The sequence below is a fragment of the Symphalangus syndactylus genome, chromosome 1 (assembly GCF_028878055.3).
Source record: "Symphalangus syndactylus isolate Jambi chromosome 1, NHGRI_mSymSyn1-v2.1_pri, whole genome shotgun sequence".
NCBI classification, from domain to species: Eukaryota; Metazoa; Chordata; class Mammalia; order Primates; family Hylobatidae; genus Symphalangus; species Symphalangus syndactylus.
This window is the reverse complement of record NC_072423.2, coordinates 111,234,792-111,250,003: the sequence shown is the minus strand read 5'-3', so window position 1 is coordinate 111,250,003 and position 15,212 is coordinate 111,234,792. Positions and strand designations below refer to the sequence as shown.

The 15,212-nt window shown below is 54.9% G+C and overlaps 2 protein-coding genes across 12 annotated transcripts in view; one reads left to right on the top strand and one right to left on the bottom strand.

Annotated features, from left to right (window-relative positions):
- Positions 1 to 421: 421 nt before the first annotated feature.
- On the bottom strand, positions 422 to 6,309 carry MST1 (macrophage stimulating 1). Of its 7 annotated transcripts, none has more exons than XM_055276882.2 (18): positions 5,396 to 6,309; positions 4,215 to 4,362; positions 4,021 to 4,133; positions 3,829 to 3,943; positions 3,614 to 3,750; positions 3,412 to 3,532; positions 3,149 to 3,267; positions 2,778 to 2,946; positions 2,532 to 2,662; positions 2,329 to 2,431; positions 2,065 to 2,201; positions 1,938 to 1,973; positions 1,729 to 1,849; positions 1,479 to 1,556; positions 1,205 to 1,351; positions 1,017 to 1,123; positions 838 to 920; positions 422 to 656 (listed from the first exon to the last, which is right to left on the bottom strand). In XM_055276882.2, the coding sequence occupies exons 1-18, from the start codon at positions 5,487 to 5,489 to the stop codon at positions 495 to 497; spliced, it is 2,121 nt and encodes a 706-aa protein (XP_055132857.1). In that variant the 5' UTR covers positions 5,490 to 6,309; the 3' UTR covers positions 422 to 494. The 7 variants fall into 7 exon arrangements, with proteins under 7 accessions (XP_055132857.1, XP_055132841.1, XP_055132850.1 ...); XM_055276866.2 differs by having other exon boundaries at positions 781 to 920; positions 1,689 to 1,849; positions 3,416 to 3,532; positions 5,396 to 6,307; XM_055276875.2 differs by having other exon boundaries at positions 781 to 920; positions 5,396 to 6,306.
- A 58-nt stretch (positions 6,310 to 6,367) lies between these two features.
- The window catches only part of RNF123 (ring finger protein 123), a 32,469-nt gene continuing 23,624 nt past the window's right edge, over positions 6,368 to 15,212 (top strand). For 2 of the 5 annotated variants that reach the window (XM_055276776.2, XM_055276758.2), the window contains exons 1-5: positions 6,368 to 6,426; positions 7,925 to 8,041; positions 8,219 to 8,303; positions 14,540 to 14,616; positions 14,757 to 14,851. In XM_055276776.2, the coding sequence (XP_055132751.1) occupies positions 7,960 to 8,041; positions 8,219 to 8,303; positions 14,540 to 14,616; positions 14,757 to 14,851 (339 nt within the window). In that variant the 5' untranslated portion in view covers positions 6,368 to 6,426; positions 7,925 to 7,959. Of the gene's footprint in view, positions 6,427 to 6,623; positions 6,643 to 7,924; positions 8,042 to 8,218; positions 8,304 to 14,539; positions 14,617 to 14,756; positions 14,852 to 15,212 lie in introns of those variants that run through there. The other 3 variants (XM_055276762.2, XM_055276796.2, XM_063609456.1) reach the window with 3 other exon arrangements.

Below are 15,212 nucleotides of genomic sequence, written 5' to 3'. Positions count from 1 at the left end.
AGCCATCCCCAACCCCACCTCCCACCCTGGGGTGCAGAGACCCCAGGTTCTGCGTGTGGCAGCCACAAGGGCTTCATCTGCCTGTAGTGTGAGAAGGGAGGGAACAGTGAGAGGCTTAGCCTCTGCCTGTCCTGGCAGCCAGGACTCTGTACCAGCCTAGCTTCCCTGCTGCAGCCCCTTCCATTAGCAACTACTCTGTACCACCCTTCCCAAGAGTATGTCTGGGGGACTAGTGAGGGCCTGTCTTTCCACGGCACCCATGGGCAAAAGTAGTCCCAGGGACATTGCCTTGGTTGGGGAAGCCCCTAGGCTGGACAGATCACCTAGCCCAGGGCATGCTGGGCTCGAGCCACCTGGGCCCTAGCAAGGAGTCACTGACTCATTTCCTGGAAGCAGAGGCTAAGAAGCATCTATACAGGCATAAAGAAGAAAAATGGCTTTATGTCTGACAAGAAGTTTTGTCCTCCCCAAGGCATATGGGGTCAAGGCTGGGCCTAACCCAGTCTCATGACCTTGTGAATCCAGTCCACAAACACAGAGACACGCGTGAAGACGGCTGGCCAGCGGGACCTTGCGCATACTCGGTTGGGGATTATAATTCCTTCCAGGACCCAGCAGTTGTGGGTAAAGCAGGCAAGTGGGCCCCCGTAGTCACCCTGGCAGGTAGGAGAACTGATGAGGGCCCCGGGCCACAGCAATGACTAGCCTGCTTCATGATAAAATAGTTCATTTCTAGCCCCCCATACCCTTCCAGGGCTGGCCCAGGGCCCTGCCACCAACCTCACAGGCCCCCACAGGGGCCAACAGTCCCTCAGTGCACATCTCGCTCTCCCGCACACGTCCTCGGTGCTTGATATTACACTCCTGGTTGGAGATGACGTTCAGCCAGGCCACATTTAGGACTGTGTCATTACCTGTACCTGCAGTGAGGGGAATGGGGAGAAGGAGAGGGTCCTGGAGGAAGATCCAGGGCTGGGCCTCCTGGCCACCAGCAGTCCTGTGCACTATGCTCTTACCTTTGGTCTCACCCCAGCCTGCAATCTCACACTTGGTCCCTGCAGGCACCACATACCATTCAGGGGGCAGGCAGATCAGGGCCACACGCTGGTTCAGGGTCACAGATCTTTAGCAAGAATGGGGGCACTCAGGGTCTGAGGCCACAAGGCCCAGCCCCACCTCACACCCTCCCAGGTTGTCCACATACCTCTCCAGCTTGAGCAGGACAAGCTGGGAGCCTGAGGGCCCACACACCATCTTGGCTACTGGGACCCGCTGTAGGCCTGGCTCTCCGTGCTGTGGGTTCTGGAACAGGGTGCCCAACCATACCTCATAGCCCGTGAGAGGCATATGGCTGGGAGAGAAGCTCTGCTAGGTCATTTGTGACTCTCAGTCCGTTGCCCCAAGGCTCACTTGTTAGCTTGCCTGGGGAAGGGGGAAGGTGGAATGAGACTGGGTCCCCAAACACAAGGGAGGCTCACCAGGAGGAGAAGCACTGCCGGGCAGTCAGTATCCACTGCTCCTTCACTAGAGACCCCCCGCAGAAATGCTGGCCCTGCCTGGAGGAGTGGGGAATTAGGACAGGAAACAGAGTCCTGGGACAGATGCTAGACCTGCCATCTTCTGGCTAGGACCTCTAGGGGCAGGGATAGATTCCCAGCCCCCAGTGGGATAACCACAGAGGACACAACCTCAGCTCCTCTCTGTGGGAGACAGGCAGTTGTGCCTCACCGATTACGCAAGCTGACTGTCCAGGGTGAGTTGCCCGGATGGCCCCCAACCACGCGCAGCTTGGAACGACGCTGATCCAGCCGATCCACCCTCTTGCCACACTTCTCAAACTGCACCTGGTCTGTAGGATGGGGTGGGCTGGATGAAACCCAGACTGTGTGGATGTGGTGGGCTAGAGGGCCTGACCCATAACTGGCCCAACTCCTAACCTGGGGGGTCCAAGATTGATGGCGGCTGGTCATCAGCTGAAAGACAAAGTTCACTGGGGTTAAGGGAGCCAGCCTTTGGTGGTGGGGGCTGAGGCAGGGTCATGGGGGAAGCGTCACTAGTGCTCACCGCAGCGTCGCAGGGCACAGTAGTCGAATGGGGTCCCTGGGTCCATCGTGTAGCACCAGGGCCCATGGCTATCCCCATCTGGGTTTCGGCAGAAGTTCTCCTCCAGTTGTGCATGCGGTTCGGAGGTAAACGTGAACCTAGGCGGGAGCGGGAGCAAAATCGTGGCAGGGTAGTCTCAACCATCTCTAGGCTCTGGTCCCAGACACCAAAGCATGCCGCCCCAGGGTTAGGGCCCTGGCGGGGCCGGGAGCACCAGGGACTCACTGCGGCTTGTGCGGCGTCTCAGCGGACCAGCGCTGGCACTGGACACCCTTGCGGGTCTTGCTGACCTTGCCGCGGTACTGCTCCCCTGCGCCGTGGTAGCAGTCTGCGGCGGGTGCGGGCAGCCATCAGGCCGAGACCTCGCCCCGGCCCTCCGGTTCCAGGCTTCCAGCCCCGGCTCTGTAGCCCCCAAGCTTGGGCCTCACCCTGGGGCCGCACGTCGTCCGCACAACGCCGGATCTGGTAGCAAAAGGCCACGCGCATGCCGGGCCGCAGTGTGAAGCACCAGGGCGCCTCTGAGCCGTCGGGGTTTCGGCAGAAGTTCTCCCGAAGGTCTCTAAGCAGGCGCTCCACTCAGCCCTAGCCCACCAGCCTCCAGCCCTAAGCCCCGACTACCCTCCTCCCGTCTCACCCGCAGCAGCACGTCCCAACGCCCGCCCCCCCCACCTCACTTGCACGCGTATTTTTCTGGCGTAAATCGGTGCTGATGCGGGACTTGCGCGTCCCAACGCTGGCAAGGTACGCCCGCGGTGGTGGTATTGGCTGTGCCCCGGTAGCCCTCACCCTTCCCGCGGAAGCAGCTGACAGTTGTGGCCTCGTGGCGGGGCTGTGCCTCGGACCCTTAGATGGACCGAGATAGGTCGGGCCCCAAGCGAAAGCTGAGATCCCTCTGGGGCTGGGACCAAACCCGCCTTTCCCAGGTGTACGGTACTCCACGGGATATGCTCTCAGGTCACTCCCAGGCCCTCTTACCTCCCCAGCCAAGCCGCACCACTCCCCAAGTTTCCCAGGTACCCTCCCAGGCCCGGTCCCCGCCGCCTACCGCAGCGGGGAAGGTCACAGAACTCTCGCTCGATCTGCGGATCCGTAGTGTAGCACCATGGCCGCTCGGAGCCGTCAGGATTCCGGCAATAGTTGTCGTCCAGACCTTGGTCGAGGAACCTGGGGGCGGTAATGGGGCGTGAACAAGACCCTGGGACTCTGGCTTGTCTGGCCCCGCCCAATTGCCCTACACGGAGCCCTGCCCCTGGAGTCCTGGACCTTCCCTAGCCCGGCCCCGAGGGCGCCGATACCGCCTACGCGTACTTGCCCGGCTCGAAGGGGTGCTGGTGCGGGTGCTGGAGATCCCAGCGCTGGCACTCGCGCCCTGACTCCGTGCGGTCTACCGCGCCGCGGTAATCCTCGCCATTGCACCAGACACACGCGGCTGGAGACAAAGAGCCAGTGGGTTCGTGGATGGGCGTGGGCTTGTCCCTCCACTCTCCCAGCTTGACCCGGCGCCGCTTACCCTCCCGGCAGGATTTGATGCCGCAGCTCTGGAAGCGCACGGCAGGGTCTGTTGTGTAGCACCAAGGACCTCCGGGGTCGCCATCAGGGTTACGGCAGAAGTTCTCTTCCAGGCCATTCCGGAGCGTGGGCGTGTACCTGAGGGCCCAGAGCATCACTATAGTGTGTGCTGGGGGAAGGCCCTAGGCCGGGACGGAGGGAAGGTGTTTGTCTCACTTGTGATCATTCGGGAACTTGTGGCTCCAAGCCTGGCAGGGCAGGCCACCCACTGTCGTGGCCATGGTGCCCCGGTACCCAACCCCATTGTTCATGATGCAGGTCCGTATGTAGTCTGGGAGCAAGAGACAGAAGATCAACTTGGGCTGAGGTCCCCTGTCTCCCACCCTGCCCCTCTCCACCCCCACTCGCCTTTCTTCTGGAAGAGGTCACAGCGCCCAGAACGCCGCAGCCTCGTGTGGGGCGAGTGTTGAGTCCATGGCAGCAGTTGGCAACCATGGCTGCTCACATTGTAGTGGAAGGCCCTGGAGAGAAGAAGGCACAGGGTAACGCCACAGCCCAGGCTCCCCTGCCCCCAGTCTTATCTAGGCCCAGTGGCCACTCACCGGCAGTCCATTAAGGGCCCACAGCGACCAGCACACTCTTCAGCATCTGCCACATCCTCCTGCCAAGGCCCCGGCACCACTGCATGTAGCAGGTGCTGTAGCTCTGTGCCCCGGAACACCTGGAAGTCATTCAATGGCGAGCGCTGCCCTGCAGAGTGGGCATGAGTGGGTGCAGGTCAGGTGGGCGTACATGTCAGTAATGTGTATTGGCATGTCCACACTTTGTTCATTCAGGGGATCAAAGCTACAAGGCTTCTGGGATGGACCCTGTATGCACTTTCAAGGGCCAGTCTAGCCCCCCTGCACAGATACTTGTGAAAAAAAATTTCCCCTGGGAAGCAGGACCAGACTTGGTAGTTATCACTGGTGCCTCTGTTTAGTGGCCCAGGCACCGGGCCCAGATCTAACACATACGCTCTGTGAGAGCAGTGGGTGATGGAGCTTGCCCCATCTCGTCTCTCAAATGAGAATGCTAAGGCTCAGAGCCCTCACATTACCCAGCTAGGGGCTCTGGCTAGGCATTCAGACTCCAAATCTGGGCTCTCACCTGCACAAAGGCATATGCTAGGTTAGAGGGGTAGATCAGGCTCAGGAGGGGTCACTGCCTGCTGTGTGCTTGCATCTGTGTGGTCCTAACACTGCTTCAGTGCTAGAGCAGACGTGCTAATAGAGGCCTAAGTGGGCAATGTCTATGTGTTCCTAGGGCTTCCCAGCTGTGCTCAAGAGGCCAAGGTCACTGCCCCATCCCCACTGAGCCTCTGGCTCCCCGACTTTTTTCTCTTCCTAGAATAGGAGAGGCCGGGCGCGGTGGCTCAAGCCTGTAATCCCAGCACTTTGGGAGGCCGAGGCGGGTGGATCACGAGGTCAGGAGATCGAGACCATCCTGGCTAACACGGTGAAACCCTGTCTCTACTAAAAATACAAAAAATTAGCCGGGCGTGTTGGCAGGCGCCTGTAGTCCCAGCTACTCGGGAGGCTGAGGCAGGAGAATGGCGTGAACCCGGGAGGCGGAGCTTGCAGTGAGCCGAGATCGCGCCACTGCACTCCAGCCTGGGGGACAGAGAAAGACTCTGTCTCAAAAAAAAAAAAAAAAAAAAAAAAAAAAAAAAAAAAAAAAGAATAGGAGAATGGGGCCAACCTCCTCCTGAAGGCAGATGGGGATCAGGGTTGGGGGCACTCACCAGGGACCCCTAAGCATTGGGTCAGAAGCAGCAGGAGTGGGAGCCACCCCATCCTTCTGGCTGGAGGCTGCACTGTGACCCACCACGGCCCCATCCGGGAAGTTGTGAAACCTGTCCCTACGGGATTGGGTGGCTCTGGCTCCACACGTCAGGTCAGAGCCTGCTGGACCCTGACCTGAGACCTGGTGACAGGAGCCATGAGGGGCCAGGCCTCAGGTCCCATGGGTCAGTTGCAAGGGCCTAGTACAGCTAGCCCCCTGAGAGGCCTCCTTACTTAGTGGACAGGTGTTAGGAAGGTTTGGTGGGGACACTTGAGGTGCCCTGGGGTTGGGGTGAAACCCCTCTGCAGCCTAGTCAGCCCAATGGCATCATGAAAGTGAGAGCTGCCAGAGGTCTGGGTTCCAGCCCCTGGGTGACATTAAACTTTTCTGAATTTCGGTTTTTCCCTGTAAATTAGGGAAAATTACTTGCCCCAGCTTCAACACTGCCTCCCCTCCACCCTTTTGCTGCTGCCTTATCAGGCCCCAGCTGTAGGCAGGTCAGCCCACGCCCGGCGGCAGAGTCCAGAGAGGCTCGCTCATCTCAGCCGCCAGAAGTGTCATCCCAGGGAAGGTGAGCGAGGCTGTCCACTAGGACTAAATAGGGGTTGAGGTAACAGCAGGGACTCTGGCAGGAACGGCCTTTCAGATGTTTTAAGGACCGTCTGAGCGGGGCCTCCAAGTATGGGTAGGAGACGGGCGGCCTAGGGATTCCGGTTAGCACGTCGCGTTCTGCCGCAGCAGGGCTGGGAGCATCCCCAGGGCAGGCGGAGGTCGGAGGTAGTGAGGCCTTTCTCGGCGAAGCTGAGGCCTGGAACAACCCGGTGGGAAGCCATGGAGGGGGTCCCCTAGCGGAGGCTGGGCGCCGGCCAGTGCGCGTGCGCGGCTGGAGGCACAGCGCGCGAGCGTGCGCGTGATTTGGCCCTGAACGGGCGCCGTAGCCAAGAGGTTGGGCGGATGTTGTGAGCCGAATCGCGGCGGCCGAGGCTCGGGGTGAGTGAGGGGCGGCAGAGCTCTGAGCCTGGTGGGTTCCGGCTGTTCCCTTCGCGGTCCAGGCTAGTCCAGTGCGAGGGCACCTGCAGCGCAGGGATCGGGGTGCGAAACTGCGAGCGGGAGCTGCTCTGGCAGGTCCTCTGGAGCTTGGGGCCAGGCGGGGGCGACTTGGGGGAGCCATGCGCCGCCCTCGCCGTCCTTGGGCTCCCAGACGGAGTAGGTTCAGTTCTGAGCCCGGATACCCCGGCGGGGTTGGACGGGATAGCCATGACAGGGAGTCCCCGGGCGAGGACAAGGTCCGCCTCTCACCTGGGTCCTCAGCAACTGACACCCGGAGTGGGTGTCTGGAAGGTCTGCTCATCAAATGAATGACTGCGTTTAATCAGATCTTCAACTACTCTGGTAGTGAAGGGGCACCGATCATGGACGCCCACCGAGGGCCCGAGGTCGGGAAAACCACCTTCCCGAGGAGCAGGCGTGGTGCAGACCCATAAGGGTTTGTGGCGGGAGTAGAGGGTCTGTTTGGGGTGAGATAAGAGGCTGAACTGCAGAGTAGGGAGTGCTGGCTAAGGCAGTGCTGCAGAGCGAAACTAGACCTGCGCTATCTAATAGAACTTTATATGATGGTGGGAATGTTCTACCTTTGTGCTGTCCAATAGAGTAACCATTAGCCACATATGGTCATTGAACTCTTGAAATGTGGCTAAGGCAACTGAGAAATCGAATTGTTAATTTTTAAAACTTTAAATTTAAGTAACCTCATGTGGATGACAGCTGCTGTGTTGGACAGCACAGCTACACATCAGTGAGGCCAGCACCAGGGACTCAGTGCAGGTTCTGGAGCAGCTGCAGCAGCAACATGATGTGAGGGATAGATGCACTAGGAGGACCAATGGAGTTTGCCATGAGGGCTGGGCACGGGTGGTACTTGGATGAGGTGGGAGGCCACATGCGTGAGTGGGAACAGTGAAACTATCAGGACCATGGATAAAAGAAGGGAGGAACCCAGGGCTGAGGAAAGAGGCTCCAGCCTTGTGGGGAGTAAGTGAGATTTATGGCTAGAGATGACCAGACCAGTGGTGGTCTGCACTTGAAGGAATGTGTAGGATTGTCGCTTCTGGTTGTGAGCTGGACTCAGTATGGCTTACAACTGAGATGGATACAGGGGCTCTGCCTCTAGGACACCTCACTTTGGACATTTTGGTCTGATTTCCACAGAGCTGAGACATTTTGTTATGGTTCGGCAAAAATATATCTGGTACCTGCTCTCTGCCCAGAGAACACTGGAGAACAAGAAGTGGTCCCTGTTACATGGGCGTAGACACCGGCTTCCCTCCCTGTGTAGGAAGCTGGGAGCCCCCGCATTCCCCTGCCCTATGTGTTAGTGTGCATGACCCTGGCCTCACCTGCTCCCAAGCCTTCCTGCCATGGCAGGACTGAGGTCAGGTGTGGAGGCCCCTGGCTGGCCCTGAGTAGACAGGCTCTGTGTCTGGCTCAGCTCCAGGACCACTGGCTGCCCATGAGAGATGAAGGATGGCATCCAAGGGGGCCGGCATGTCTTTCTCCCGCAAGAGCTATAGGCTGACCTCAGATGCTGAGAAATCCAGGGTCACAGGTAAGGGCTGGCAGGGAAGGAAGGAGGCTTCTCTTGTTGGGAGGAGAAGGAAGGGACAAAGGCCTCAGGCCTTGCTGCACCTGGGGCTGGCCTAGGACCAGAAGTCTCTGGGGCCAGGAGGGGCCAGGAGCTGCACTGATCATGTGGCCCTTTTCTCCCTTCTGACTTGTGGCTCAGGCATTGTGCAGGAGAAGCTGCTGAATGACTACCTGAACCGCATCTTTTCCTCTTCTGACCATGCACCCCCAGCAGCCACCAGCAGGTATGGCTGGGTGGGTGGCCCCTCCTCACTCTGCTGGGCCAGACCAGAATAAGGAGGCTGCAGTGGTAGGGAAAGGGAGCCTGGGCTCTGGACAGATAGGCTTAGGCTCTGTTCTCACTGTGCTCCTGGCTGCGAGATCTCTGGCCAGAGAGTCTGCCTTCCGTACTCTGCTTCTTCCTGTCTCCAGGCAGTGCTAGTTCCTTCTGAGAGTCAGGGAGCAGAGGTCAGGGAGCGGGTGCACATTCATGCCCAGCTAGCACCTGGCACCTACTCCACACTCAGCATCTGCCCCTGCATGTACCTGCCCACACCTTGGCCCCAGCCTGGCCCCTTGTAGCTTCTGACTGACCTTGTAAAGAACAAACTCCTCCAGGGCCTTTTCTTTACATGTTTAATACTTTTAAGTGTAGTCAGTATAAAAGTTACAAGTACATTTTAGCAGAAACTTAGAGACAGAAGGCCAGGCACAGTGGTTCACACCTGTAATCCCAGCACTTTGGGAGGCCAAGGTGGGTAGATTGCTTGAGTCCAGGAGTTCAAGACCAGCCTGAGCAACATGGCGAGACCCCATCTCTACAATAAAATACAGAAATTACCTGGGCATGGTGGTGTGCACCTGTAGTCCCATCTGTTAGAGAGGCTGATGTGGGAGGATCACTTGAGCCTAGGAGGTTGAGGCTGCAGTGAGCTGGCCTCTGCATGCCACTGCACTCTAGCCTGGGTGACAGAGCAAGACTCTGTCTCTAAAAAAAGAAAGAAAAGCACCTGCTATCTTGTTATTTTAACATGACTATTCAAAGGTGATTCTTTTCTGTTTTCTTTCTTTGTGTTAACATTTTTAATTCTTAATTTTTATGGGTATGTAGTAGGTATATATATTTATGGGGTACATGAGATACTTTGATACAGGCATGCAATGCGTAATAATCACATCATGGTAAATGGGGTATCCATCCGCTCAAGCATTTATCTTTTGTGTTATAAACAATCTAGTTATACTGTTTTAGTTATTTTTAAATGTACAATTATTATTTACTATAGTCACCCTGTTCTGCTACCAGATAGGTCTTATTAATTCGATTTTTTTGTACCCATTAGCCATCCCCATCTCCCCACAAGCCCTACACTACCCTTCCAAGCCTCTGGTAACCATCCAGTACTTTGCCTCTATGAGTTCAATTGTTTTAATTTTTAGCTCTCACAAATAAGTGATAACATGCAATGTTTGTCTTTTTCTGCCTGGCTTATTTCACTTAACATAATGACCTCCAGTTCCATCCGTGTTGTTGCAGATTACAGGATCTCATTCTTTTTTATGGCTGAATAGTACTCCGTTGTGTATATGTACCATATTTTCTTTATTTATTCATCTGTTGATGGGCACTTAGATTGCTTCCAAATCTTGGCTATTGTGAACAGTGCTGCAACAAACATGGGAATGCAGATATCTCTTCGATATACTGATTTCCCTTCTTTCAGATATATACCCAGCAGTGGGATTGCTGGATCATATGGTAGCTCAATTTTTAGTTTAGTTTTTTTTTTTTTGAAAAAAAATTTTTTTTTTGAGACACAGTCTTGCTCTGTTGCACAGGCTGGAGTGCAGGGGCGCAATCTCGGCTCACTGCAAGCTCCGCCTCCCAGGTTCACGCCATTCTCCTGCCTCAGCCTCCCAAGCTGGGACTACAGGCTCCCGCCACCACGCCCGGCTCATTTTTTCTATTTTTAGTAGAGACGGGGTTTCACCGTGTTAGCCAGGATGGTCTTGATCTCCTGAGTTCGTGATCCGCCCGTCTCGGCCTCCCAAAGTGCTGGGATTACAGGCGTGAGCAACTGCGCCTGGCCTTTTTTTTTTTTTTTTGAGATGGAGTTTTGCTCTTGTTGCCCAGGCCGGAGTGCAGTGGCATGATCTCGGCTCACTGCAACCTCTGCCTCCCGAGTTCTAGCAATTCTCCTGCCTCAGCCTCCCAGGTAGCTGGGATTACAGGCACACACCATCACGCCTGGTTAATTTTGGTATTTTTAGTAGAGATGGGGTTTCGCCATGTTGGCCAGGCTGGTCTCGAACTCCTAGCCTCAGGTGATCCTCCCACCTCGACGTCCAAAAGTGCTGAGATTACAGGCATGAGCCACCACACCTGGCCAATTTTTAGTTTTTTGAGGAACCTTCAAACTGTTCTCGATAGTGATTGCACTATTATAATTTACGTTCCCGCTAACAGCGTACAGGGGTTCCCTTGTTCCACAACCTCGCCAGCATTTGTTATTGCCTGTCTTTTGGATAAAAGCCATTTTAACTGGGGCGAGGTGATATGTCATTGTAGTTTTGATTTGCATTTCTCTGATGACCAGTGACGTTGAATACCTTTCCATATGCCTGTTTGCCATTCGTATGTCTTCTTTTGAGAAATGTCTGTTCGTATCTTTTGCCCATCTGTTGATGGAATTATTAGTTTTTTTCCTATAGAGTTGTTTGCGTTCTTTATATATCCTGATTATTAATCCCTTGTCAGATGGGTAGTTTACAAATATTTTCTCCCATTTGTGGGCTGTCTCTTCACTTTGTTGATCGTTTACTTTGCTATGCAGAAGCTTTTTAACTTCATGTCTGTTTTCTTATAATGTATGTAGTTCAGATTATGCTGTATAGAAAACTTTAAAAAAAATTGTCAGGCCGGGCGCGGTGGCTCACGCTTGTAATCCCAGCACTTTGGGAGGCCGAGGCGGGTGGATCACGAGGTCAGGAGATCGAGGCCACGGTGAAACCCCGTCTCTACTAAAAAAAAAATACAAAAAATTAGCTGGGCGTGGTGGCAGGCGCCTGTAGTCCCAGCTACTCGGAGAGGCTGAGGCAGGAGAATGGCGTGAACTCAGGAGGCGGAGCTTGCAGTGAGCCCAGATCGCGCCACTGCACTCCGGCCTGGGTGACAGAGCGAGACTCCGTCTCAAAAAAAAAAAAAAAAAAATTGTCACCTTCAGTTCTTTTCTTAAAACAGTTTTATTGAGCTATGATTAATATACAATAAACTACACATATTTAAAGTATACAGTTTGATAAGTGTTAACATGTATATAAAACCCATGAAACCATCACTACCATCAAGGTAATGGACATGTCCCTCACTTCCAAAAGTTTATAGAAGTTTGCATCCTATTTTTATCATCAAATATTATCCCGTGAGTATTTTTCCACATTATCAATTTATCTTACTGAGCATCTTTAGGGCCAGGGGGTCTGCTGTGGCCCATACAAGTGCCCTAGTTTGGAAGGACTTTTGCTTTTGTAAACAATGCTGTGAGGATGCCCAGGGCTGGAGTCGTGTGGCTAGAGTGTTTGAACTGCAGTCACTTTTAAGACTGTTGCCAGATTACTTCTTCAAAGGATCAAGTAGGTTCTCCCTCCCTGCACTGAGGCACGGGTGTCCCTGTCTCTCACCCCCTCATCAGCCTTAGCTGTTCTGTCTTTTATGACTTCTGCTCTTTAGGCAGGTCCAAAAGGCAGCATCATTACCTGTTCTATTTAAGCAACTGTGGTGGTCAGAAAGTTCCTGCTTGCAGAGAGTTCCTGCCCACCCCCACCCCATACTCAGTCCTGGCCTGTTCCCAGAGCCATCTGATCCCTACCTCATGTGATACCAGAGATGGTCCTGCTGCTGCTCCTGCTGCTGTGGCCGCCAGGAGAGACAGCAGGTGGTAGGGCCATCAGTCAGTGGTTGTGGGGATTCAGGGCCCTGAACTGGGACCTAGGAGATCCAAAAAGGTCAGGGAAGTTGCTGGTCTTGGCCAAATGGGCAGTGCTGTAGGCACTCAGTGGTGGCTGTCTCAGGCTGACTGCCCACAGATATGTGCAGTCTGCTCTCAGGATCAGGCACACGACTTTTGGGGTCAGGTACAAGAGTAGCCATTCCAAGTGTGGGCTTGTTAAGAACTGTTTTCTTTTGAGACAGGGTCTCACTATGTCACAGTCATAGCTCACTGTAACCTCAAAGTCCCAGGCTCAAGGAATCCTCCCACCTCAGCCTCCCACATAGCTGGGACCACAAGCACAGGCCACAGCACCCAGCTAATTTTTTTTTTTTTTTAAGAGACAGGGTCTTACTGTGTCACCCAGGCTGGTCTCAAACCCCTGGGCTCAAGTGATTCTCCCACCTCATCCTCCCAAAGTGCTGAGACTACAGGTGTGAGCCACCATGCTTGGCCTGTAACTGCTTTTGAGGAAGGCTCCTTTTTTTTTTTTTTTTTTTTTTTTTTTTTTGAGACGGAGTCTCGCTCTGTCGCCCAGGCTGGAGTGCGGTGGCGCAATCTCGGCTCACTGCAAGCTCCACCTCCCGGGTTCACGCCATTCTCCTGCCTCAGCCTCTCCGAGTAGCTGGGACTACAGGCGCCCGCCACCACGCCCGGCTAATTTTTTTTTGTATTTTTAGTAGAGACGGGGTTTCACCGTGGTCTCGATCTCCTGACCTTGTGATCCGCCCGCCTCGGCCTCCCGAGGAAGGCTCCTTTATCCTTGGGCCCACTGGGGTATTCAGAGATGGGGTTGGTTTTAGCCTTCTATGCTACTAGCTGAGCACCCCAACTGCATAGCCACCACCTGGCCTTGGCCTGGGACAGAGCAGCAGTGGGGAGGGGCCTTTGTGCATCTCTGCTCCTACAGCTCAGGGCTGGGAATGGCTTACACTGGGGGAATATGTGATCCCTGAGCTTGGGTAGTGGCTACCTTGTCAGGATGCTTTGTTCCACCTTCGTCCCCTTCCAGAGCCTTCTGTCTGTGTGGATGAGTAGGGTAGGAACTGGCATTAAAGGTAGAAGAGCAGGTGGTGGCAGCCTGTGGGCAGCCGGGTGTGTAATGGGCCTCTGTTCTGCCTGAGTCCTGCTGGTTACCACCACCTCACTCCCTGCTATTCTTAGCAGCTGAGCTCAGGACAGCACTGACTGGCATTAGACAGTACCCTTTTCCCTCTAGGCCTGTGTGTTGAGAGGATGAGGGGGCCACCCAGACAGATTTTTCCCAACTTCTCTGGCTCGGGTACGTGGGCCATGTGGCTCTGCTGACCATTTATGGACTGGTGGGTACAGGACAGAGCCATCCAGCAGCTCAGAGGGCTGAGCCTTTCATACTTCCAGGCCATGTCCCATTCAACACAGACTCCCCTGGCTGGGTGGTGACGAGACTGGAATCTGCCCCAAAGGAACCACAGGTCTAGGGGCAAGGGCTGGACTAGGTGGCCTTGGTACTGACCACTTTGGGAACCAGCATTTCTCCCAGCCTTCTTCTTCCAGACATCATCAACACAGCCACCTTTGAGAGCAGACAGGTTATGTGCTATGCAGACAGCACTTGTTATTCCCTGGGCTCTTCACAGCATCTCTAACATAAGTCATTATTCTGTTTTTACAGACGAAGGAATTAAGACTTAGAGAGGGCTACTTTTTTTTTTTTTTTTTTTTTTTTTGAGACGGAGTCTTGCTCTGTCACCCAGACTAGAGTGCAGTGGCATGATCATGGCTCACTGCAACCTCCGCCTCCCAGGTTCAAGCAATTCTCCTGCCTCCGCCTCCCAAGTAGCTGGTATTACAGGCACATGCCACCACGCTCGGCTGCTTTTTGTATTTTTAGTAGAGTCGCGATTTCACCATGTTGGCCAGGCTGGTCTTGAACTGCTGACCTCGTGATCTGCCCGCCTCAGCCTCCCAAAATGCTGGGATTACAGGCATAAGCCACCGCACGCGGCCACATACTTTTTTTTTTTTTTGAGACAGAGTCTTACTCTCGTTGCCTGGGCTGAAGTACAATGACACGATCTCGGCTTACTACAACCTCTGCCCCACCAAGGTTCAAGCGATTCTCCTGCCTCTGCCTCCCAAGTAGCTGGGATTATACACATGTGCCACCACACCCAGCTAATTTTTGTATTTTTAATAGGGATGGGGTTTCACCATGTGGCCAGGCTGGTCTCGAACTCCTGACCTCAGGTGATCTGCCCGCCTCAGCCTCCCAAAGTGCTGGGATTACAGGCATGGGCCACCGCACCCGGCCTGGGCTGGTTATACTTTTGAGTTTAGTGGAGAATTCAGCCTTCTGACCTCCTGCATGCCAGAGTCTAGGACTAGGCACAGCCCTTTTTCTGGAGTCTATAGGCAGCCACCCTGTGAGCTCGGGGGAAAGGATGGGATTTAGTGTCATCTGGCTGATTTCAAAGACTTGTGGACCCCTGGCAGCCTCTCACTCTCCCCAGGAAACCCCTGAACTTCCAGAATCTGCCAGAACATTTGGACCAGTTGCTACAGGTGGACAATGAGGAGGAAAGCCAGGGTATGTGGCCGCCTCTAGGGTGGGGTTGGGAGGTGCAGAGCTGGGACCTAGGGGTCCTGGAGACGTCTGGTGAGCTCAGGACACCCTATGCATCCTGTCAAACGCTCCACCCTGCCTGACCCCACCTCTCCTCTTTTCAGGACAGGTTGAAGGGCGGCTTGGCCCATCCACTGTAGTCCTGGACCACACAGGCGGCTTTGAGGGGCTTCTCCTGGTGGATGATGACCTGCTGGAGGTGAGTGAGGGTGAGGTGTGGGGACCCAGGTCCAGCCCTTTCTGACACAGCCCCAGGCTCCTGCTGATGTGGCCCTAGTCTCTCTACTCATCTGATGGGGCTGCAGCCAAAACTGGCCCTGATGTGGCCCCAGACCATTGTGTTCTCAGTCCTCAAACTCTCCCACTAAAGCCCTGAAACAGTCTTGATGTGGCCTCAGCCCCCAGCCCTTCCCAGCAGAGCCCTGAGTTCCTCTCTCATCCTGCCCTGGCCCAGGATCCTTCCTGATACAAGCCTACCCCCTCCCACCGTCCTCAGGTACAGTGCAGTGTTGGCCACCACAGGCAAATACCACCAGGGCTGGCTCAGTTGGGGATGGGGT